Genomic DNA, 25642 nt, shown 5'->3' with positions numbered 1-25642 from the left:
TCCAATTAAGTTGTAATTTTACCAACTTGTGCAAAAAGTGTGAAAATAGGATTTAATTGTGTGTATTTAGAATACATAAAATGTTAGCTTTGAAATCATTTAAAAAGAAAAAAGAATTTGTTTAAATGTAATTTAAATTACTGTAATTGTCACCATGGAATTCTATTTAACACAAGAGAAAACAAACAGAAATCGAGATGTGGTGGAAATGTGTGGTGGGGTTTTTCAAGAATTTCAGAAATAAATACAAAAACTACATAAATCTCCTGTGATGCATGTACATACACTGTTAGACATTTAATGAGACGGTACTCTCTTGAAGTTCACAGTGCCAGAATGTGAAGAAACACTACATTTTACATTTACATTTATTTATTTGGCAGATGCTTTTATCCAAAGCTACTTACAAAATGAGGAAGGAAACAACATATAAGCGATTCATCTTAAAGAGACAGTAACATAATATTTTTTTAAATTGCATTAGAAAAGTACCAGCCAATACTGAGATTAGGTGGCAACAAGAATTATTATTATTTTATATTCTCAATTAAAAAAAAAAAAACCTGTATGCTTAAATGATGGGTCCCAGTGATGTTGTGTATATAGAGAAGAGATTTATATATAAAGGAATATAAACACCCTTATACAGTATATAAACCGAAAGATGTCAGTAAAATTCACACTAAACTTTCAAGACAGTAATACTTAACAAAAAAAAAAACTGTTAAAATGTATTTATTGAGATCATTCACACATTGAATTGTCAATTGAACAGAACAATAAAATAATAATGTTTATATACTTGCATATTTTACTGATTTAATGTCAACCAAAACTGATCTTGAAATACTGTGATGTGTCGCACTGCTGACTCAAGGTTTTTATCATTAAAAGTTGCTCTCTACCTGCCCCCAAGCTGTATCAGGCCTGAGGTTGTTTTGGTGGACTTTTCCAGAGCCAGAAACCTGTCCAGCTTTAGTGTAAAATCAGGGGGCACATTGTGAGGAGATTGGTGCCTCCCCATAATGGTACCCAGGTATGAGAGAAGCTCACAGCCTTCCTCAAAATGTTTAAGTTTCTTTTTGTACTTTTGACGGATATAGTCCGGGCTCTTGGCGTTGAATGCTGTGAAAGTGGGGGGTAGTGAGTTAGATTAGGTGTCTGAAAATACTTTGTCTTTATTTTACATCTTAGATGTAAAATAAATCCTACTTAGATCTTACTTTGAATGATTTAATGTCTTACACAAATTTCTAACCACATTTTGGGGTTAGTTTTATTTATGTATTTATTTAAAAAAAAAAAAACATCACACTGCAATCTATTCAAAGAGAAGTCAAAAGAAAAACATCAATCACCTTTCAGATGAAAGGTCAGGTACAATATAGCAGATCTTTTCACACTGAGAAATGGGAACTTTGGCCTTAGGTTACCAACTGCAGTCATAGCTTTGATGATGGGTACTGCCAGACCCTACAAAAACAGATTAATGAAATTAATGTCACAAAACCTTATTCATGACATCAGTCCTATAATTTCTAACAAATATATTGAGTTAATTATAATCTTATGACTTGCATAAAACACGACATTACCATAATCAGACCATTTAAATTGTTAACTGCGATGTACAGATAATTAAAACTGCAGATTGACAGACTGTGAGTATGTGTTTTGGTGCCCTCTCACTTGTTCCAAATAGCCCAGGTTTGGTAAAGAGTTTAGCAAAATTGGCTGTTCCATGGGAGGTAGTTTATGTGGAAGTTTCTGGTCCCAGTAAGTCTCCGGTGACCTGCAAACAGTTGTGAATTTTTTGTGTTTCAAGTTGTATTATACATAAGGAATAACTGACGATGGACCGTTGAATTATTGAAAAACAATGCACACTCGAGGTGGTAATGCAGTCAAGACGCACAGTGGAGTAGCAGTTACACTTCAGTTGTGCATCATTTTTCAATAATTCAATGGGCCTGAGTCAATTATTACACTAAAACCAAAGTTACCACACCTTAAGACATTGTTCAGGGTTTTATCGCAAAGCGTTTTCTGTTTTTTGTCCCTAAAACGTTCTTGTGAGAGGAACTATTTTCTTCCACCACGGATTCAGCGTCTATCTTTAATATAGCTCAAGACTTCATTGCTAGTTTGAAAATGTCACTTTAGATCTAGCAACAGAAGATGCACTGCCTTTCAGCACTGGAGTACCAAGGTAGTAAATGTGCATGTGTGTGTGTGTGTGTGTGTGTGTGTGTGTGAGAGAGAGAAATAGAGAGATTGCACGTGGAATTACCTGTGTTTGAAATGGCTATCATTAGGAATAACATCGCTTCAAACTGCCAAGATGTACGTTTAAGCATACTTCTCAGCAGCAGCGAAAGTTGCCATTCTTGCATATAGATTTTCTATTGCTAAACAACTGTTAACAATCCCACTGGAGTCATGGTGGTGTGCTGACTTTACTCCAGAGTTTGCGTGAAAGCGAAAGAGAGGGGAAGCGCGACAGTGCTTTAAACTATAGCTATGGGAGGCTTATTAGAGTGAAATTCACACAACATATCCCAATATACACAGATGGATCTAAATCTGGAAGGTATCTGAAATCTGGAAATGGCAGTAGCTTTTGCAGCAAATCAACTGTGTCAGGGTATACGCATCCCTGACCAAAGTTCAGTTTTTACTGCAGAGGCAAATGCACTGACGTTCATTGAGACAAATAATAAATTTTTTTAATAATAACTGATTCAAAATCATGTCTCGAAGCATTGGAATCTATAAAAACCGATCACCCAACAATCGTGAAGATTTTAATCAAATTGTCACTCAGGAATCTCTGATACTGAACAAGCAGACAGAGCTGCCAGAGAACCATTAACTACAGAACCAGTAAAATGCTCTATACCTTTCACAGATCTGAAACCAACATTAAATGTATACATTTAAAACAAATGGAAGTCGGAATGGGATCAGCGTTTAAACAACAAATTATGTGAAATAAATCTTGTTGTTGGGACATGATATGTATTGCCTTTTAATAATAGCTGGGATCAGGTCATTTACACACAATGCCGAATAGAACATACAAGATTCGCACACAAATTTCAGGAGAAAATTCACCAAAGTGTTCATCTTGTCAGAATCCACAATCCATTAAACATATTTTACTGGACTGTAATGCTTCTTCACATTTGAAAAGGTTTTTAACTAAGTGAATCCAAATTTAGTTTTAAGGTTTTTAGAAAAAATAAATCTTAAAACACCTTATTTAGTTCTATTCTTGAATAACTAAACTTGGCTCTTGCCATGAATATAGCCATAGAAGCTGGCATGGTGTCAAAAAAAGATTAGAGCAAAATACATTGATACATTAAAAGTTGCACATATTAAAATTTATTTTGGATAATATAGAAACTTCTTTATTGATCAAGTCGTGACATGTGTAATGGTAGCCAGCTGATACGTGATAGCTGTGAGGTATGTAAACCTTAAGAGTTGCACCAGCGACCGAAGCTAGAGGCCATGTCTTTTATAGCCTCCTTGCTAGCAGGTCTGGCTGCCATGCCGGGGATCACTGGTTCCAGTAGGACTGATGACACATGCATGCGTGTGCAAGTATGGGTGAGACGAGAGAGAGATATTTTTCTCGTTCTTAACCGATTTATTTTAACCAATGTCTTTTTTTTATGGTTAGTTTGCTGTGGTAGCCTGTATGGCTCTTTGAAATTACTGAAATAATTTGGTCTAGTGACATGGAGCCGTTATGTGGTAAAGACCTGGAGCTACTTCATAGCTGCGTGTTTACCAGAAAATAATTGCACACCTTAGAACGTCTGTCAACCAATCAGAATCAAGCATTCAACATACACATGGTATAATGTATTATAACTTGGCAATGGAGAGATGCCACTCACCGAAGAAATCGCTCTTGCTTTTTCGCATCCTCAAAGATATAGATCCTATTTCGGTACTCAACAGCATACTCCATGTTTCCACGTACCAAGGCTTCATATCTACAGAAGCAAAGAAAATCTTGGTAGATCTGCACTATGGATATTCATTTACATTCACTTGCAGCTTGAAAGTTCTCTCTTTTTAGCAGAACATAAGCATGTGCTTTGATCCTGAAGGAAACCACTGTATCACCAATTTCTTTGCCTAATTGCACGTTGTGGTTGTAGCCTTCTGTGACATGCAGAAGACATTTGACTGGTTTGACTGACTGACAGGTTTCTTACTTTGTGATAATATTCTGTTTTATATGGCTTATTACAGAAAAGAGCCAAAAGTGATAATTGTTTTCCCCCTTCTGTTTTACCCCAATGTTGGTTATCAAAGCATTATAAAGTTGAAAATCATGGTCTGTGTATACACTCTCTGGGGACGCACCAAGGTAAAAAAAAAAAAAAAACTAAATTGGCCACATAAGGTGCAAGAGACAACAATTTAAGCTATTAATTTAATTTACAAGGCCACATGTATATTCTTAATATTTTGGGGGTATATTTAATATTAAAAATACATTTATTGAAAATATGTTATTTGTAATTTATGTAGGATACTGTATAATTGATCATTCAGATCATTCAATTATACAATTATTAAGAAATGTACTGATAATTCCCATTCCCATATGCTGACATTTGTTTATTGCTTAGTTTTGCTTCATTTGGCTAAGACAAGTTCCTTTTTTTGAGCTTTTTTTCCAGACCAGGTCCCAGATGAGATCTGGCAAAACTGCAACTGATATATCACCCACCATTGGCACAGTATCCTGTTATTTAAAAAAAGAAAGTTATTAACCATTCTTTTATTTCCTTTTAACCGGTTACCATTTGGAAAAGAGGCTAGGGAATGCCTGAACTAGCACAAAAAAAATACTACTTTTGTTCAGAACGAACTGAAATGAAAAACCCTGATTGAAATTATAAGCCAGTTTTGTGCTGGCTGTACCTGTGTTGGCCATCCAGGTAAGTGACAGGGCAAAATCCCTTCATCTCCACCTGTTGTGGGAACCGGCTCTTCACTTGGCCTGCATTCAACTTATGAGGAAGAAGTGAAGGAGGGGGTAGCTTGTAGGGGCAGCCTGGAACCACAAACTGGTCTGGGGACTCTAAAAATCTCTGTCAAGTAACAAAGAAAGAGAGGTAATGAGTTTAATTGAAGTGAAGCTTGACAGTAACAATAACATCACAACAACAGAGTATTAACAAATTAAAAAAGTGATAGTGCAGGACCATAAACACTTTACCTCTAGGAACTCTTTGCTGGCCATTTTGTAGAAGTGACCCCTGAACTCTGCGGCAAATTCCAGTGAGGTGTTATGGGAGCAGTCCACCAGATGCCGATGGAGAGCCAAGCTAACTGGGCAGTGTTCTCCAAACTCACCCAGCCGAGACTGCAGCTCTCGTGGGGTAATGCACAGTCTGTATATACAGGTTGCCTGGCCTGCCATGAACACAGAAAGCTGTCATAGAACTGAAAATATTGATGTTAGGTAAGTCCAATTTTCATCCCTGATCACAAAAGACGACATAATTTGTATATGTATTTATATTACAGTCCCACACACTATGGGCGTTCTCCACCAACTGGGATGCCATGAAACCACCTGATTGAAGGATTTTTCATGTATGCTGGAGAATTTAATATTTAGGCATTATTTATACTTGTCTACAAAACTAAATTCAAGCATTTAACAATAAGTACAGTCAAGTATAGTCATAAATACAGTCAAGTGTGTCCAAACTGTATAGGAGTGTATATACTAGTAGGGCTTTTCTTGTTTGACTAAGCATCATTTGCATGATCTCACCTTTGTGAATCCTTTCCAAGTAAGAACGGATGTGTCTCATGCCTATGCGAACCTCATCTAAAACTCGTTCCCACACCCACCATTTGCTCCTGTGAGCATCAATGGGAGTCCAGTTGTGATACTGCTGCTGAAAGTGTAGCCTGATAGCTTCAACCTCCCGTCTGAAGCAAGAGTTGCGGATGTTTAGGATCTGGGGGCTATCATGCATTGGGTATGGCCTGTTGGAGAGATTGGTCAAAATTCTTCCTAAAATCTTAACGATTTCATGAAATTTAAATGATATGTCAGCATTCTAGCTGAATTTTAGATGCAGCCTGTCAACTAGCCCTGTGTTTTTAAACTTTTTTTGCTTCAGGGTCCACATTTTACACTGGAGATAATGAGGCAACCCAACACAGAACTTGTTTATAATACACAAGTAAATCAAATATTGAATATATGTATAAATGTTAGTTTATTAACTTTACCATGAAGAACTTTTGAGAAACTAATTTAGCTAGCAGCTGCCTATTTGAATTTATTTATTTGTGCCAAAATACTTTCAAGTTTTATTCATGACCCACCATTTGAGAAACGCTGCTAAATATCCAAAACTAATGATAATGAAATTTGTAGCAATATGATAGTATGGTACACTGTTGTTTTTAATGAATTATAATTTTGTAACTTTGTGTTTGTGCTGGTTGAACCTCTTGTTTTTCCCCCTTTCTCCCAGGCCTCTCCTCAGCACCTCTGATGTGTCCAGCTGCAGTTCAATCACTAGCATAGGAATAATGCTGCAGGATTTCATTAATTCAGCCTGATGCTTGGTCATAGGGAAGCCATCCAATACAAACCTAAAATAATAAATTAAACATTCACAATGACACATACATTTACGGACACAACACATTCTGCTAACTGAACTTTTTAGGCTGTCTTTTGTTTATTTGTCTTGTGTATTTCTTTGATTATGCATGGTCCTCCTCACCCACGAGTACTGCAAATCAGACTCATTACTGCCACCTCCAGGCACTGGATGGCCAGTTCATCAGGTACGGTCAGGCCCTGGTTCAAATGCTTCTGCATCTGATGAGCCAAATCAGTTTTGGCCTGGTTGTTGAGTACCATTCGTACTGCATTTCCAATAGAGAGGCGAGCTAGACCATACTCCCTTGCAAACATCTGTGCCACTGAGTGCACACACACACACACACACACACACACAAATAAAAGACCATCTTAAAAAACACTCACTTATAAGCTATTATACAGTACAGTGCAGAAGTCCTAGGCACATAAATGTTTCACAAAAGCATTTTTGTCTTAAGATGGTTATTTTTATCTTCAGCTTTAGTGTATCAATAGGAAATATAAATGTTAGACTCCCAAACATTACTTTTGCAAAAATAAACCATTAGAATAGAAGAACAGGGAGCCCTGAAACAGATGCCATGGTCCCCAAAAGCCCCCCACTGAACATTGTTTCAGTCTGAGATTACACGAAGAGACAGAAGCAATTGAGACTGCCTAACTAGACAGAAGAACTGTGGCAAATTCTCCAAGAAGCTTGGAACATCCTATCTGCCAAAAACCAAGAAAAACTGTGTCCAGGTGTAAAGCAAAGGTGGTCACAACGAATATTGATTTAGCTTTTTTATGTTAACTGGATTTGTATGACATTAAGTGATAAATGAAAACTATTTATGCCATTATTTTCAACATTCACAAGTGTCTAAAACTTTTGCACAGTACTGTATATATATATATTATTTGATTGTGTAGGGATTCTTAGTGGCTTGTATTACTTCAGTGTTGGACTGTGAATTTGAAACCTAACCTGTGGTTTTGCCTGCTTTGGGTGGGCCAATGATGGCCAGTTTGATGGGTAGGGAAGGCTTGGGTTTTGGTTGACGGAGGTATTTGATTGGGTTGATGATGAAGGTGTTGCGTGTCTCCTTTGATGCAAAGAAGTAGATGAACTGATGCAGGATGACAGGGAAGGTGGCTTTGAAAGGGCCCTGTAGAGGCTGGATAAAATCTCCTTCAGCAAGCTACAAAACAAACAGCAAACGGAGTCTTTTGTCTCTTTTGTCTTGGGCTTTGAAAGCTATGACAGCAAAAATGCACGTACTTGTTTCCAGAAGCTTTGTTAATGACAGAACCGTCACTGGTATTGTATTCTGCTGTATGTATCTATGTGCATAGTCCCAATTCTCATATGCACAAAATATTTTTATCTGTCCTTACCCTTATGGGATCCCAGCACCCGAAGGCACTGGGATATTTGAAGGAGCAGTACAGAAGTCTTCTGGCAAGGCTGTAGCTGATCGGTTGGCACTTTTGAAACAGGGAGGGTCTATTCACCACCAGAGGACTGATTCCCTGTAAGAGCTGGTACCTTACAATCCGGGGCATGCGGCCAGCACTTATATCCAGACGTGGAATTTGGCGGTCCGTTAGGAGGGCCTACAAAAAGCAATCCATTCTTTATATGTTGTCTGCAGAACAGCTGTAATTCAGTTGACCAAGAGCAATCACATCTTCCTTACATGAAAATTACATTTTCATAATTTACTTTCTTAAGTAAATTTGTTTATAAAATGGGCTTTCGACATTTCAACATTCCCCCTCTCTCCTTCTTACCATTATACTGGTGAGATAGTTGTTGTCCCTCTCAAACCTCCCACTGATCTCCATCTCCAGCTTTTCTTTTGCACTGGCCTCTGTGTCTTCATCCTCTGCCTCTTCCTCCAAAGGAGGAAACTCCTCCAGCAACATGGCTTCAATCTCTTCCCATTCCTGGTCCGATTCATCCATCTCCTCTGCTTCTACTCCCACATCTTCTTTATCCTCATCCTCCTGGCAGAGCAACAGAATCTCCAATAAGACAAACTGTCTCTTTGAATTGCATCGCATAATTGGTTATATATGTTTAATCTATAACACCTTTACATACAAATTCAATTGGCACCTTCTGACTGCCGTAATCAATATCTCTTTTACTTTGTACTTTTTTGGAATTTTGTGCAAACTTAATAGTGACTTTTTGTATTTATTTTGCTGTTGAAGCAAAAGGTATCGCTGCAATAAAGTTTGCCATTATCTCTTATGTTAACTCTATAACCCAACTTCGCAGTTTATCCTGCTTTTGTTTAGTTCCACATTACAAACCCTGTAAGATCAGTTCGAACTAAAACAAGACACAATGACAATGATCAATGACCTGTTCTTCGGGAGGCTTGAGTCCAACACTTTGGCTTAGTTTTTTGGGTGCACGTTCAGCTGTGAGCTCAAATCTTCTCTGGTTGATGGCCCCCTCCTGTAGTGGGACACAGTTTAATGCATTTTTACTCAAAACCAAGCACTTGTTTTAGCTCCTTAGTTTCACCTCCTCCTCTTCAAAATGGTAAATGGCTGCTGTTCATTGTACTGATTTACATTTTATGAACAGTTATTACAAGTGCTGACCCAAAGTTTCTGCTTCAACCCTCACCCTGAGTTCGGTGACCAGACGCAGTTGTTCTTGCCTGCGGTCACGTCTCTCTCTCCAACGCATGAGCTTTGCAGGCAGCAGACGCCGCACCACTTCAGTAACCTCTACTGACATGACTGCCACCACATCTGGAAACAAATGATGCTCCAGCATGAAGGACACCTCCTCTTGGTTCTGAGGAAAGCCCTCCAGAATAAACCCTGTGGATCTGAGAGAGAGAAAAGTTTAGGGGTTCACAAACTCAAATGATCGAAAGAGTTTTTATGAAATAGCATGTGTAAATTAGTAAGTGAATGTGTGTGAATGAGCAATCATTTACTTGTAGGGTTCTTGGTACCACCATTGTAATAAAACCTTTTCCAATATCTCTGGAGGGAGAGGATCGCCGTCCTGCAGGTAGGCCTTAATGGCCTCCTCATCTTCAGTTAATTCTAGATCTTCCTGCAAACACAAATGCATAAAAGTATTCTCTAACACAATAATATTTTTGTCTATAAAACTAGTTTCAAACATTTAAGCATACGCCTTCAGATCAAATGTTTTTTACGATCATGAGACACATTTCAGGCAAGTGACACCAAACTTTTGAATGGTAGTGTATATATACACACAGTGGTTAAATCCATATTTACAGAAGCAATATAACTGGTATGGGTGAGAAACTGAACAATAATTAAGTCCTTTTTTACAAAAATTCTCCACTTTAACTTTCATTTTGAGATGTGAAAATAAAACTGAACAGGCACTTATGGATTACTTCTGTTTCCTTTATGTGCTTTTTGGAGCCTCAAAAGTTCTGATCACCGTTCACTTGCATTGTATGGACCTACAGAGTTGAGATATTCTTTTAAAAATCGTTGGTCTGCTTAAGAAAGAAAGTCATACACATCTGAGATGGCATGAAGGTGAGTAAATGATGAAAGAATTTTTATTTTTGGATGAACTATCCCTTCAATGGTCATTTAAACAGCATGTTAAATTCATTGCGATATTCACCATGTTTCTTTATTTTAAACCTGCAGTAAAATCATAGTAAATATTTAGATGACATTCTATATATCGCCGAGCCCTACCTTATTGACAGCATCACTAAATACAATATCCTCATGACTGGGCTTGTCCTCCTGGTCAGGATTGGATGCTGTACTCTGACCCAAAGCCTCCAGCAAGGCCTGCAGCTCTTTTGGAGGTTCCTCAGGGGGTTCTGAATCATCTGCATTTCGCACACGTTTCTGGGTCTTTCGTAGGATCAGCTCCTGTAGTCGTTCTTGAAACTGGATGTGGAAGACTCCCAGTTTTTCGGCAAGCCACTTCCCATTGGTTGTCTTCCCCGAGCCCCTCACTCCAAGCATGAAGACCCGCGGCGCTGGTGGCTGGTGGCACACAAAGCAGATCTATGTATCTACTTACATTTCAAAAGACTGACACTTTCTCTTTGATTTCAACTTTTTAGTAGTGCAAAACACTGTATAAAATGTGTTTTTATAATTTGTCATGATAAAATGCGGGTGGCACCTTTAATAGTTCTGTGCTTGAGATGTAGAATTCAGGGTTCTGTAAGAACTTTTCTTGTGCCTCTCCGCTGGAGAAATAATAGACTTTCTCTCTGTACTTGGCAGTGTGTTCATCCAGACACTGCAGTAGTGTACCCTTCTCCTTCAGCACGACTGGACAAAAATTCTTAGTATATCCCAGCTGCCTCTTAAAGCTGACCTCCTCCTGAGACCATCATAAACAGAGGAGTGGTATGATATTCTGAGAGTCTGTCATTGGCAGCCAGTCAGAGGAGGGAAAGGAGGCTGAGCCTTCTCAAAAATGTATTCAAAACGGAAGTAATAACAAAAGTAATCAAATTAACCATTTTTCTTTATCACTTTACATACTAATGTCCATAAATAGGTAATTTGTTTGTATTTTTCTTTCTTTTTTGGTAGTCCAGGCAAGTTTTAATCACTGTATGAATCGGTATAAACGCTTGAGAAAGCTGATGGCCTAAAGCCTCTGCTGATTAGTAAACTGACCAATCAAAATGGATATTCAATTGAAGTAAACGTCAAATGCTTCCGTCCAAAATGCTACCAAAAAGGCTAAATAAAATTTAATCGCAAAATAAAATGATCCTCATTCCGCAATCATAACCAATAATAATTAGAGGTAACCATTCAAGCCACTCAGCTTCTAGTATCACATGAATGCGTCATCAAGCCTGCTTGTGGTTAACGTGACACGTGAAGAGAAACTTTCCAAATTTGCCAAAATATCAATGAAATAAACAATTATTAGAGGATCTAAAAATATGTGAAATACTGAACAACAGGATAGTCTCTAAATTCATCTCAAGGAAGCAGTGGAGGATGGAGTTCCTCTACACATGCGGTATTAGTTGAGTAGATGTTACTGTCCATAGTTTGCGGACCTCAATTAATATACAAATGTTTGCATTGATCTTAGTCCGTATAGATTGCACTGCATGATTTGTTTAGTTCTTTTACTGTTTGGACAAATGTTGGGTTGGTGATCGGACAGATTAACACATTGGAGCCACTGGAGTGCACAAAAATTTGCGGATAAATGAATGAATCACCAGAAATGTGCATTCAAAAAGTAAACATGGTCCATTTTTGTTTCACATTGACTGTACTTGTTGCATATTATCAAATGTTCAGTGACCTCTGATTCTTGTTCTTCTTCTTCTTCATTAACATCCTCTGGTTTCGCAGCCTTTGCCAAAGCCAGTGAATCCTCTTCCTCCTCCTCCAGGTCTACACTAGATATCCTCATGGCTGTGTACTTAAATGACTCTGAGAGAGACAGAAATGTAGAGAGACAGGACAAGAGAATGACAGAATAGAGAGGATATAGTGAATGTGAGCAGTGGTGCTTTCTCACGGCCAGCAAAGCCTTCTCTGCTGGCGTAACATCCATAATAAATACATATTTTTTCATCTTTTCATGGCATGAATAGCACTGAAGGCCTAGACTTAAAATGCAAGGGCCGCCACTGAGTGTGAGAGAATGACCACTAAAGAAATATCATAAAAAGATGGACAATATATTCCACGTACGATCCATATGGCAAATCATCTCTCGGAGGATGTCCTGAGGGGTTTTGTTATTGATGTCCACTTTAGCACAGCTGCAGGTGATGGCAAGCTCAGTGCTTTCCCAATCCATCAAAAACTGCTTCAGCTGCAAACTTAAGGCATCCATCTCCGGGCCGTCAGGATAACCTTTTTCCCACACCTTTGGTAGCACCATCACTGTACACCCAAACATATGCAGATATGCACATAGACACATTATCAAAACATGAAATCAGAACTGACAACAAAGGAAAAAAGAGTGTTGAAGGAAAAAATTACTCTGTGGATATACTGTACATTAGATAATAAGATTACTCACCCTCATCATTTAATGCAACTGAGTCTAAAGTTTTGCCTATGTCAGACTTATCAGAACCCTCTGCAAAAACGTATAAATTACTAATTAAACACATAATCATGGAATCTACAAGACACTTTTTGCTTTAGTTTTGATATAAAGAAGTGTTCACACTGACAGCAATTTGCAGCCAAAAAGCAATATTAATTGCCCCCTTTTTATTAAGTGAAAATAATGGGGCATTTTCAGGTGCATTCTTTACCTTTATGAGAACATAGTTTTAAACTACTAAAGACTAGAATAGAAAATTACGAAATATATTAAGTGTTTTGGGGGAAGATGGGGTAAGATGACGCACACCCTCACTTTTAAATGACCTCTTAACCATAGATGTCACTAAATCTCATCTCAACATATTTATTGAATGGTTATGCTTTTAACAATCTGAACTTCAACATTTGTGAGATTTATACCTTCTAAACAGTTTTGAGGTTAAATTATCCCCATGGTTAATAGCCCTGCTAAAAAAACAGCATTGCTGGTCACCAGCTTAAGTGTTTTGTGTGCTGGTCCCCAGCATGGCATCATGGAGTGCTGGTGACCCTACCAGGCTTTTTAATTAGCTAAGCCAGCTTCTCCTGAAAGACCATGCTGCTCAACCAACTTCACCAGTTGGGGTTTGCTGGTGAAAAGCATTTCTTTGACTAGGATTCTGTTTTTGTTATTTGACCATCATTATTCAATTACTCAGCAATAGTAAATGTTCAAAAAGCATCAATTTACATAGAATAATTGATTTAGTATTTTACATATAAATAATAAAACACATGTTCATATATCACATGTATTTTATATATTCTGCAAAAGTGAGACTTTTGGATTTTTTTGCCCCAGGTATGTCATCTTACCCCAAGTTGTAAATGCTGTTCTTAAGGGGGTAACTTCCCCATAACAAAATTGAATTGCTGCCAATGTGAACACCCTTAAGTGTCTGTTCATATGTGAGAGGTTGAGTAAGAGTACCATTTGGCTCCTCAAGCAATGTCTCTAGTTTTGTCTGAGTGTCAGTAGGCTGTGAACCCTTTACTGAGTCCTCATTTTGTTTCCTAAAAAAAAAAATACACCAAGAAAACAATGCTGAAGGCTATTTTTCACCTCAATTTTTAGTTATGTAACTTTCCTACATGACATTATGAGAAGGTTAAGCATTGTTTTCAATTTAACCACAAGTTTCATGTATGCTTTTTATATATGTTTACTGAAACTGTGCCCTGATGCTATACACTCACAATGTCTCATGACTGTTTTGTGTCTTCTGCTGTTTTCGTTCTTCTCGTAGGCGAGCCAGCACAGCTCGATCCACCGCTTCCTTATCCCGTTCATACATCCTGGTTAGTACGGTCCTTCCTTCAATAAACAATATATGACCATCACAACTAAAGGCACCTTTCCACCATCAGGCAGAGTGGTTCTCATTGTGGATCCATGCAGTTCTGTACCAATCCAGAGTTTTGGCATGGTTAAGGTTTCTTTTTTCACAGTGGTGATGCAAAATCAGGACTAGAGAAGACTGACTGAGTAAGTGACCAATCATCAAGGCTGGTTATCTATGGTTATCTATATGGGGGGGGGGGGGGTGTTCTCTAGGTTGTCAGAAGTTTCTGGGGGCAGCCCAACTTGAGCTGGCCAGCCAATCATGATTTGCAACATCACTACATCCGTTACACCAGAAATGTTCTCTGTCCTGATGGAGAGCTAACCATACTGAGAATTCCAGGCCGGAAGTCGTTTGTTAACGTACTGTACAGAACTGTACTCAAGTGGAAATGCTACTGGAACCAATACTTGCCTCTTGCTACTGGAACTGAACTGCTCAGCCTGATGTTGGCATAAACAACCACAAAAGGTTAAACAAATCTTTCAGAGTTGATGGAAAATAACCAAGTTTCAGTCTATTAATGATTGTAGTCTGTACTGTATTGAAGTTCAGGACTAAAAATAACAAAAGTTGAATTCTTTGCTAGTTAGTGTGCATGCAAAAACGTGTGTGAGTGAGTATATCTTTCCCTCACCCTCTCCAACATTGTCTTGCAGACAGAATAGGACTTCAGGCATTATAGCATTATGTAGCTCCTCAATGGTGATCAGCTGTGATCTGGTGCTGGGGACGTTGTCTAGTATCCAACCTTTTTTTAATTCAGCATCCTCATCTGCAGCCTCAATCTAACAACCCACAAATGTGAAGAACACATATATTCTAAAACATAACATTGATCTGTGTAAAGTATGGGAAATTGGCTATAATGTTTCATAAATGGTTTAGGGAGGTGGTCTACCTCTCTTATGTGCTTCTCCAGGGCCTCTAAATAAAGCTCCTGTGGAGCTGTGGCAGGAGACTGTTCTGCCACCTTTATGGCTTCTTCTACAAGAGCTTGAACATCTGGGTGATCTTCTGTCACCTCTATTAAAAAAGTAAAAAAGACTCATCAGCAAATCAGTGTAGCAACATTTATCATCTACGCTTGCCCAACAGTTACTATTATGAATTCTTCTTTTTTAATGAGACCAGAAGAAATGTAACAGTCCTGAGTATAGTTGGCAGTACAGTTGGGAGTATAGTTTAAAGTGGTATTTAAAGTGAAAATGTTTAACTATGTAACTTTCTCACTTATTTCACCGACTGGGTGGGTATCTGCAGAAAATAAAGTGAGCGATAATGGTTAACAATATGTTAAAACAGAGTTGAACAAACTGACACTATTCATAGATTTCTCAAGACATACACTATGCTATTAATGTCACTGATTAGGACAAAGTGGTGTAAAGTGCATGTTGGCTGTGGATTGCCCTTACCTGAGTAAGTTTCATCAGACTCATCCTCATTGGCTTCCATATTACCTACAGTGCAAAAATGGAAAAATACTATATTTTATATTAGAGATAGACTTGAAATCTCAGCCAAGGCAATTAATTGGCTGATTTTTTTAAATTTCGAGATTGTCGACTTCAGCTGATAAATTTGTCTGCTTAGATTGTTACCAGAAGTGTTACCGCCCCCTTTTGCCAGTTCTAAAATCTACCAACAGCCTGGTTAAAAACTATTTCTGTTTTATTTTTTTGCTCATTTGCTGTCATTAAATGTAAATATGTAGCTTACATATCAGCAATTTGTATAGGCAGCAACGGAAAAAAACATAACGATTGGCCACTATTTCATATGTAAATATATTTATAAGTCTGCTACAAGTTTCTAATTCTCTCAGCTTTTAACAATGCAACACATGATAAACTGTATATAAGTTTGTGAGTTTTTAAATTTGCATGGAGCCTGTTTTCTTCCTTGAATTTGCATGAAGCACAAAGCCTTCATTATCAATGCCTAGTGTCAAAAAAGTCAGTTACTGGAAACTGCAGGTCATTGCTGTCTAACCTGATGCTTTAGCTTCAAGCTCCATCTTGACCCTGACCTTCTCCAGGGCTGCAATTGTGGCATCGTGATGCACTTTTTCCAGCATGTCCTGTCTGAATGTAGCCAAGGTATGCTCCATCATTGCTTTTACATCTACCACTACAGCTCCATAATGCTTAGCTAGTAGTGCACACATTGTGCTCTTTCCTGAGCATGGTGGCCCGATCACAGACACCCTACATGGCAGGCAGGGCATGGGCGGCAGCAGGTAGGGCCAAGGGTTTTTCATGAATTTCTGCAAAGCTTCCAGAGAGGACAGGATGTACATCTTATCCATGAATCTAATGGGGAGGAAAACTTAAAATGTATAAATAATCCTCACAATAAATGCATTTTTATTCCTTTTTTTATCTCTCCCCTTTTCTCCACAATTTGGCATGCCCAAATCCCACCTCAATCTGGGTAGCGGAGGACGAGTCTCAGCATCTGAGACAGTCAATTCACGCATCTTATTACGTGGCTTGTTGAGCACGTTACCGCAGAGACCTAGCATGTGTGGAGGCTTCACGCTATTCTCACACAACATCGCACAACACGCCACTCACCACACCAAGAGCGAGAATCACATTATAGCGACCACAAGGAGCTTAACCCAATGTGACTCTACCCACCATAGCAACTGGGCCAATTAGTTGCTTAGAAAGCCTGACTGGAGTCACTGGCCCTGGATTCCAACTTGTGACTCCAGGTGTGTTAGTCAGCGTCTAGCTGAGCTACCCAGCCCCTCATATTAAATTCCTGAAATATTTTCCTTTTAGATAAATTCGTTTTTTACTAACCCAACAGCGAATTCAAGCCTGCCCTTGATGACCCTGCCCTCTTTGAGCGCCACAGGGCAGGTAGTGGACCATCGGCTTCTTCGCCAACGAAAGCCTGGTGCGACGATCTTACAAGAGGACAGAGTTCGAAATAGCTCCTCCTATAAGAACAGATATGGAAATGAGAGATATAATAAGCTTTTTTTTATTAAAGAGATTGTTCACCCAAAATTTTTTATTCTCTCATCATTTACACACACTAATGCCATCCCTGATGTGTATGACTTTCTTTCTTTTGCAGAAAACAAATGAAGATTTTTATGCTGTAAGAATATCTCAGATCTATAAGCCCATACAGCACAAGTGAATGGTGGCCAAAACTTTGAATCTCCAAAAATAAAAAAAGGCAGCATAAAACTAATCCTCGATATTTTTCGAATGTTGAACCATTATGTTAGGTGTGGGTGAGAAACAGGTAAATATTTAAGTCCATTTGTACTATAAATCTCCAATTCACTTTCACTTGTTCATTTCAGCACCTACTGGTCGAGGCTGGCCAAAGGTGGAGATTTATAGTTAAAAAGGACTTAAATATTGATCTAACCTATCATTTCTAGCATATCTTCCTAACATATCGCTTCAGAAGACCTGAATTTAACCACTGGAGTCGTATGGATTACTTTTATGCTGTCTTTATGTGATTTTTGGAGATAAAAAGTTCTGGCCACCATTAACTTGCATTGTATCGACCTACAGAGCTGAGATATTCTTCTAAAAATCTTAATTTGTGTTCCGCAGAAGAAACAAAGTCATATTAATCATGAGGGTGAGTAAATAATGAGAGAATTTTCATTTTTGGGTAAACTATCCCTTTAAAGTTCCTATGAATTAATCAGGTCAGAATAAGGTTTATAGTATCTGACCATTTCCATCTGATCAGAAAACTCTGTGTCCTCTATCGTCAAATGCACAGGCAAAGCTGCACGCTTCACAGCCATGGACTCCAAACGAGACATCACTGACTGTAGACATTTACAGATAGTTGGGAAATTTCAGAACTTAAGTCATTACATTATACTGTATATCATATTATTTGAATGCTTTACTGATATACATTATAGCATTAAGCATTATAGCCTTGACAGAGGTCACACACCACATAGAGCTCCTCTGGGTCTTTGTTTCCATCCAGCTCAAATAAGTACGGGGGATTATGGTCCGCCATGTAATCCTTCAAATAAAACAAGTGTAAATCCTCTAAATATTTGTTTCGGTAATAATGTACGCAGGTGTGCAATAAAGACCATTACCTCTAGAGGCTTGAGCATGGTGTCCTTATAGAGTATGATCCTGCTGTTGACGTTTTCTGGATAATTCTCTCTCACTCTTATTAGCTGTTTGAGCATGTCTTTCTGGAGCTGTATCTCTTCGGTCTTAAACACAGATACAAACACTGTGCACACGTATCAATTGTGTTTATCCATTTGTAAACTGCACTTTAAAATTTGGCAATGCTGATCTTTCCAGGAACATGAAAAATAAGTTTATCGACATAGCAGTTACAGAACACCAACTTACTGTATATTTATAAAGTCGCTTGTTAAGTTGATGTATATTTATGAAGTTATACAATTGTCTAATAACAATGACAATAATGAACTGAACTCAATTCCCACTTTTGTCATTCATTCTAAGTATTACCAAAGACATCATGTTGGACATTCATAGCTCTTTACCTCTTCCTCCAGATCCTCCAGATCCTCCCCTTCCTCATCCTCTATGTTGCTACTTTTCATGGGTGACTCTTTCTTCACAGGGTCCCATTTCTCCCTCTGGAACACAAGGCCTGTCTCAGGATGTTGACGCTCCCCTGACAGCCTTTGAATCAGGTCCCTGTCTGGACACTGTACACAATCCCATACAAAACCACACACACACTCTGAAAGCCGCTAACTTAACATTTATTTACTTACCATTTATGTAACAACAGCACACAACTTCTCACATTTAGGTGTAATAATAATATAACAATGTGGTCAAATATATCCAAAGTAAGTATCAGTGGAGTATAGGCAATTTTGGGTAAGTTACTCAAAGAAAGTAATCAACTAAAAATTACTAATTATTTCTCTATAATTTTAATAAGATAACTTTATTATGTCATTGGAAAAGTAATCACTTTACTTATTACTTTACTTTTAAGTTACTTTCTGAAACACTTGTCACAGAAAAAAAAAGTATTTTGTGCTCAACGAATTCAAAACATTGAGCCTGTTACCATGCACACCAATACTCTGATTACTCACAAAAATCATGAAATCTGTGTATACGTGAAATTTGAAATAATTGCGCTATTCTCTGCTTTTGACATCAAACGTGAAGAGGAATGCGCACAACACGTGGACATTGGATAAGCTGTTAAGAATGCTGGTTAAGGTGTTTACATGCAACACGAAATTGGGGTAATTGGCAAGAATGTACCCTTATCGATCAGTTTATTCTTATGCAGTTTGTGGCTTTTAAGGAAAGCTGTTTAATGCATTTACATCACCACACAGTTTGTTGGCCTAATAAGCACAATCAGTGTAATAATGTGTATGTTAACATGCTCAATGTCTATATTTCCTCCTTGTTCATTGTCGCATGCAGGCTATACACTAGTTTCTCCCTTAGTTAGTTTTATTGACCCTTCAGCTGTCAATAAAATATACATATTATCATAATTCATGTTTTAAATGTGTTTTAAATAAAAAAATTTTTTTAAATATGAGTAACCCAAGTAATGTACTTGTAATTAACATAATTGAAAGTCAGCAAATGTAATCTGGTTACAATAATTGCTATGTAATCATTACACTACTGTTTTACTTAAAATTACTTAGATTACTGTAACTGGTAACACTTTCCAATGACGTTTCATTTGTTAACATTAGGTATCATGAACATATAATTAACTATATATTTTTTCAGCATTTATTAATCTTTGTTAATGTTAGTTAATCAAAATAAAATTGTTCATTGTTAGTTCATGTTAGTACATAGCGCATTAACTAATGTTAACAAATACAACTTGTGAATTTAATTTGTTTTTAACATATGATAAAATTAACTTTAATAAATAATTTAATAATAAAAAGATTAATGTGGCAGGGCGGAGGGCGGGGCCGGGTCGTGATCATACACACCCGGTCCCTTATCAGGCTAATCAAGCCTTCGAGAGGGATAAAGGCCGACTGCGGAGGATTGTGCTGGAGAGAGAGATAGTTTACGGACATGTCCGTCATGTGTGTATGATCACAACCTGGCCCCGTCCTCCACCCTGCCACAATTAATAAATGCTGTGTAAGTATTGTTCATTGTTAGTTCATGTCAATTAATGTTGTTAACTAATGTTTACAAATGGAACATTATTGTTAAGCGTTACCCTGTAACTAATTACTTATTCAGATTACACCCAACACCGAGTATAGATTAATATAGATAGTATAAAGATTAAGAAAAGGGCTACCTTGATGTTGATGATGAAGTCTGGTGACATTCTAAGGTTTTTAATCAGGTCAATTTGCTCCTGAATTTTCAGGTACTCCTCTGACATTGAAGGCAAACAGGCCAGGACATAACCTGTTAAGCAACAGGTTTCAAAACAAGGCATGTGAACTAAAATCCAAATAACATGGTTTTACAATATGTTTGTTGATATGAAGAACTTTGTCTTCAATGACCATTTAAACAAGCCGGTGGAATTAAAACAACAAAGACAAAATATAAAAAATTAAAAAGTTACAAAAAAATACGTTTGGGTTATTTAAGCCTTGTCACAGCCTTACCATAGTGTTCAACATCAGATGAATTGAGCCGATCAACAATTAACTTGACGACCATCTCTTCAGGAACTGTTTTCCCTTCAGCCAATATATTAAAGAGCTGAAACAACAACAACAACAACAATAAAATATCTCATTTGACACAACTGGCCATATATTTGACTGCCATACAAAACAACAACGCACCTGGATACCTTGTTCTGTCCCGTTGTTGATGTGGCTGTTAAGAAGATCTGTATCTAAGCAGAGTGAAAGAATAAACATGCTTAACAGAAAGTTATTTTCAAATGTTGGCAATGTTGTTTCAAAGGCACCTGACCAAACTTACCATCAATGAGGACACAATTCCAACTCATGGCTAATTTTCTAGCAAGAGTCGATTTGCCAACACCCTGAAAATAATACAGAAAGCCACATCATGAAATAGGCTACTGTTTGCTTGGGTTTTTTGTTGTTTTTTTGTTGTGCTGAGCAAGATGCGTGTTGGAAACTTACTGGTTTTCCAATGATGATAAAACACGTTGCTTTAGAGAACATAATATCTTTCTCTGCATCGTCCTCCATCAGTTTATCCACTAAAGGGAAGGTGGACGGATTCGGGACAGTGGATGACATTGTTAGGCGAGTTCTCTGTTACTGTAAAGCAGAAACACACAGAGCTGTAAATCTGTTTACAGCTATCAAAAAGGAACGGTCAGGTTCAGTATGAAATCATCGTTAATAATGATCTTGTATGAAGCTGCTTTACTAGTCATATCTTAATAATATATTTTAAGTGTCCATATGACGAACAATTTAATTATAAAGTTAGCTAAAGCTGAGTTTTATAAGATAACTAATATTTTGACAAACGCGCGGTATCAAGTGAACTATTTTTCCAAATTTCCTTTTCTAAACCTATTAGAAATGTATTTACAGTCACTAAATATCCAATTTATTTATTAATTGACTACTCACTTCAATAGACTTCGACCACAGGCGGTAACCTCTATATCTAGTCGCACTTCAAACGTTGAACAGTTGTCATGGCAACTCGCCGACAACAGTAGCCTATTGTTCAGGCAGCATAGAAACGTTTACATATTTGAGGCTCTTTTTTATTTTTTTTTAGTGGTGATCACATCACAAAATTGTTTATAATTTATTATATTAGATAGATTATTTGGCGAAATAAAATTTCAGAATTGTTTTCCTGCCTGCTTAAATTTGCACTTATTCAATTTGAGCACCAGAGGTCAGTGTTAAGTTTCCAGTGTTGAGCTGAATGACAATTTACTTGCCATTTTTAAAACGCAATGTATTGTGTTTAAAAGTACCCACGCAAACACATACACACACTGGAAATTAAACCCAAAATCACAGAGGGACACTAAAACATTATGTTTTTGTTTTGAGAATTTGAGAGGGGGTGACCTCAATATCCCAGAAACTAGAAGCAAACACCATAAAAACAACTGAGGAACAAATTTAAGCAGCAAAGGGACATGCAACAATGAAAACATAAACTGGTTACCAATTAATGGTGGATTATGCCCTTGAAAAAGATAACGCAGAACATGCCCTGAGGACACTTTTCTGAGACATATAACAAGCTGCTTCCTCATTCCTCCTTTTAAAAGTGTATGTAAGAAGTGGGCGCTGCCTGATGACTATCTCATGAGCCCTTTGTATGCAACACTTGAGGTGTAGGTAGAGCTGGGTAAAGATCTATTGCCTTCTACTAAAAATATATTTTTTTTTTAGTTTTAATATTTAAAATGTTTTAACAGTGTATGTTGTATCTCTCTCCCTCAGTTTGGTATGTTGAACATGCACTATTTCTTTATTGACCATCATTGGCTGTTGGCTGATAAGAGACTTCTGTGGTATCAGACTGCCTCATAAACCACAAACCCATGTTAGCTAAACAATTAAGGGGGATGGTTTTAAAAGTAAGTTTTTCTCGTGAAAATATAAAAAATAAATAAATAAATAACAGTGGCATATTTTTAGTGCTGGCTTAGGGGTCATTCCCACCGAACACGCACCTGTGCTATTTTTGAACTGATTTTCTATGTAAACATGTGCTGCAGCAACGTTTGTTTTAGCGTCTTTCGTAGGAGTGCCGTGTTACGGGTGCACTCAGTAACATTTTCCTCACAAAAAAGTTTTACTCCTAAAGAAATTAATTGTAATTTAGAAACATATTTATAAAATCATGACCACTCACGGACAGTAACCCTATAAATGCTGTTTTATGGTAGCCTACATGGAGAGGGTCCGCTCATGAGGGCTGCCAAGTTTGGATCACATTACCAGCCAAATACTACTCACTTAATCTCAGTAACAGCCCTGCTATTGGAATCTAATACACATGGGTTAAATAAATAAATTAACGTGTTTTTAGTTTTTATATTTTGTATTATTATTATTAGCGCAAGGACGCATTCAGTGTGAACGTGACAGGCTGTAACAAACTAAAGCTACTATCTCATTACTATTGTGATTATTATTATTTCCCAAATAAATTATAATATGATGTGTCACCAAGGCCATTGTAGATTATTTTATATTTCACATCTTTACGTTATGTTTTTGAGATTTACAGTGGACTAAAAACAGTCATCTATACAAATATTACCATCGACTACCACAAAGGACGACATGTCCAAAAAATAAAAAAATTAAAAACGTGTAACCGGCCAAATATAGCAAGTCTAGTATATCGAGTTGTTTTTAGAGAGTGACGGTAGGCTGGTAAAATCGATGGCTTAGATAAGATCCAAACAATTCCAGTGCCTGCAGGGGAGGGACACGCAATGCAACAAAGAAACACACTGTGTTAGTAAAGAGAGACATCATTCAGACTTATTCTTTCCTGCCCCTCGGCTTCATTTACTCCAAAAAAATAAGAAAAGTTATACAGTTAAGAAAACCAAGTGCGTAATTTCTTGACATATATTTTTTTCACTGTAACTTTGTACCAGGGCGGAAGACGCCTTTATGAGCGCGTGGGTGACAACCTTTGATTTTATACTTTTGGCACTACCACGAGGAAAGCCGTTGACGATTCCTCAGGATAAGACACAAAACAACCTTATATCGTGTGTGCATAAAGTCTTTGACTTCTAAGGAACTCAATAACACAGAGCTGGTGAGTTTTGAAGTGCGTTACCTGCCTGTCTCATTGAGTTACAGCAGGCAGTGACCAGTTTATTCGGACTTTTGAAGTCCCTTAAAAGCGGCGTACAGTCTGATGTCTACCGGGACCTCAACAACACCGAGCTGCCGCAATGTCAACCGGAGCAGGAAAGAGACTAGAAGCACGGGTGAGAAAGTTGGAGTCACTGATCAAGGACCAACAATCACCGCTGAATATGGAGAGTTTACTGGTAAGGCTGTGAAGTGTCATAATGGCATGATATTAAAAAAGTAGTATTTTTTGAAACTGGAAAAAAAAATTCTCTCTCACATTATCTGTAAAGTTTTGCTGTGATGTGACGTTTAATCACATTGACACGGTAGGCTACATTAACCTTTTAAGCAATAATTATTATTATTATTATTATTTTCAATAAATAAAGGGACACCAGATGGTGGGCGCTAGGCCCTGTATGATACAGATGAACAGTAAACACCTGTTGTACTTTTCTTTATTATAATTCAAATGAACTAAATGGGCCCCCATGGCCATTGCAGATGGTGTTTATAAAGATTGCTTTTTAAAAAATATATATTTCTTAAATATTAAATTAATAGTTAACCCAAAAATGAAAATTCTGTCATTTAATCATTTACCAAGGCTCATATCGTTCCAAACCTATATGACATTTTTTTAAAGAACATCCTGGCTGTTCTTTTCTGTATAATGAAGGTGAATTGAGGGGGGACACCTTGAGTGGTCCATACAACTTATGCGCTTTATTCCAAGTCTTCCGAAGTCATATGATAACTTTGTGTTTCAAACTGACCAAAATGGAAGTCATTATTCACAGAAAAGTCTCCCCTCCGCTGAAGTGGAGTGTGGAATTTTCTACAAAAATGGTGCATTGATGCAATTTGATGCCAAAAAATCTGGTTGAGTTCAGAATGTCATACTACCATACTATTACGATTCCTTGCATATCGATATACAACAGAAATAGTATGGTAGTGTGCCAGTCTGAACACAGCCTATAGGTTCCTGTGTATCTCATTACATTACTCTGCAGCATGTCCAATGATTCCATATTTAAGGGTGCACTTGTGGTGATTGAGAATTTTGGGGAACTATTCCTTTAAATCCACCCAACCAAATATTTAATTAACGACCATAAAAATACCACAAAATTGGCACGTTTGAAAAGGTCTTCATATGCAAACAAGCTGTACAACACTAAACAGAAGCGCATTACGTATTGAGAGTGTAAACAAATGAGTGGATTTTTGTCCCAGAGGATTATGCTGATTTTCCAGTATCTTATCTCTCGTCAGTGTGTTGTGAACACACCCTCCTACACAGTAATGTGGTCCTCTTTTAATTAACTTATTTCCCCCATATACAGCATGTTGTGTGCCTGTGAACATGTACTGTATATTGACCAGGCCTAAAGCATCAGGCCTTGTATGCCATTAGTACACCCATATCATTAGAGGGCAGGAAGTAGCTTAAAAAAATGTATAGACACCTTACAGCTTCATTCAATCTAATTGGTTGAGGATGAAATGTGAGGACTTGCCGAGCAAGCTTAACAGGGTAAGAATGACTACAATTACCAATCATCCTCCTCTGTAGAACCCCCCCCTCAAGATTGAGAGTGGCAACAAGATTTAACAAGATTGAGCGTGGCAACTCCCTGTGTTTTCTGGACATAATATAGCAAAATAAATGAAATATGTCACAAATAGCTGCCTATTATTAATTAATCATTTAGCCAATGCTTTTACCCAAAGTGATTTGCAATACTG

At 37.6% G+C, this 25642-nt stretch overlaps 2 protein-coding genes across 5 annotated transcripts in view; one reads left to right on the top strand and one right to left on the bottom strand.

The window, feature by feature from the left end:
- Positions 1-113: 113 nt before the first annotated feature.
- On the bottom strand, positions 114-21750 carry ak9 (adenylate kinase 9). The gene is made up of 37 exons (XM_052098157.1): positions 21674-21750; positions 21212-21352; positions 21045-21108; positions 20903-20955; positions 20720-20816; positions 20401-20513; positions 18629-18796; positions 18203-18325; positions 18049-18123; positions 17816-17914; positions 16914-17053; positions 16096-16415; positions 15519-15563; positions 15002-15126; positions 14738-14888; positions 13955-14072; positions 13689-13771; positions 12687-12746; positions 12350-12544; positions 11955-12085; positions 10800-11003; positions 10358-10657; positions 9604-9725; positions 9285-9492; positions 9015-9110; positions 8435-8650; positions 8039-8257; positions 7629-7842; positions 6780-6981; positions 6499-6645; positions 5810-6027; positions 5246-5442; positions 4948-5117; positions 3909-4007; positions 1690-1792; positions 1359-1473; positions 114-1125 (listed from the first exon to the last, which is right to left on the bottom strand). Exons 2-37 carry the CDS (start codon positions 21329-21331, stop codon positions 902-904), a joined length of 5334 nt encoding a protein of 1777 aa, XP_051954117.1. The 5' UTR covers positions 21332-21352; positions 21674-21750; the 3' UTR covers positions 114-901.
- Positions 21751-23529: 1779 nt separating this feature from the next.
- LOC127623852 (rho-associated protein kinase 2-like) overlaps positions 23530-25642 on the top strand; it is a 52111-nt gene continuing 49998 nt past the window's right edge. For 2 of the 4 annotated variants that reach the window (XR_007968101.1, XM_052098414.1), the window contains exon 1: positions 23530-24087. Coding sequence is in view for 3 of the 4 variants with exons in the window: in XM_052098414.1 (XP_051954374.1) it covers positions 23989-24087 (99 nt within the window). In the remaining variant the exon portion in view is untranslated. The remainder of the gene's footprint in view (positions 24088-25642) is intronic. The other 2 variants (XM_052098416.1, XM_052098415.1) reach the window with 1 other exon arrangement.

Source organism: Xyrauchen texanus, chromosome 30, assembly GCF_025860055.1.
Source record: "Xyrauchen texanus isolate HMW12.3.18 chromosome 30, RBS_HiC_50CHRs, whole genome shotgun sequence".
In the NCBI taxonomy this organism is placed as follows: Eukaryota; Metazoa; Chordata; class Actinopteri; order Cypriniformes; family Catostomidae; genus Xyrauchen; species Xyrauchen texanus.
The sequence above is the reverse complement of the archived record's forward strand: the minus strand, read 5'-3'. Positions and strand labels throughout refer to the sequence as shown.

Excerpts from the sequence above, each read along its gene's own strand:
- ak9 (XM_052098157.1), bottom strand. The coding sequence starts at position 21,331 with ATGTCATCCACTGTCCCGAATCCGTCCACCTTCCCTTTAGTGGATAAA. Across the intron at positions 20,956-21,044 it reads GAATTGTGTCCTCATTGATG|ATACAGATCTTCTTAACAGC; the intron begins GTAAGTTTGGTC and ends CACTCTGCTTAG. Across the intron at positions 12,545-12,686 it reads AGTTGCATTAAATGATGAGG|TGATGGTGCTACCAAAGGTG; the intron begins GTGAGTAATCTT and ends TTGGGTGTACAG.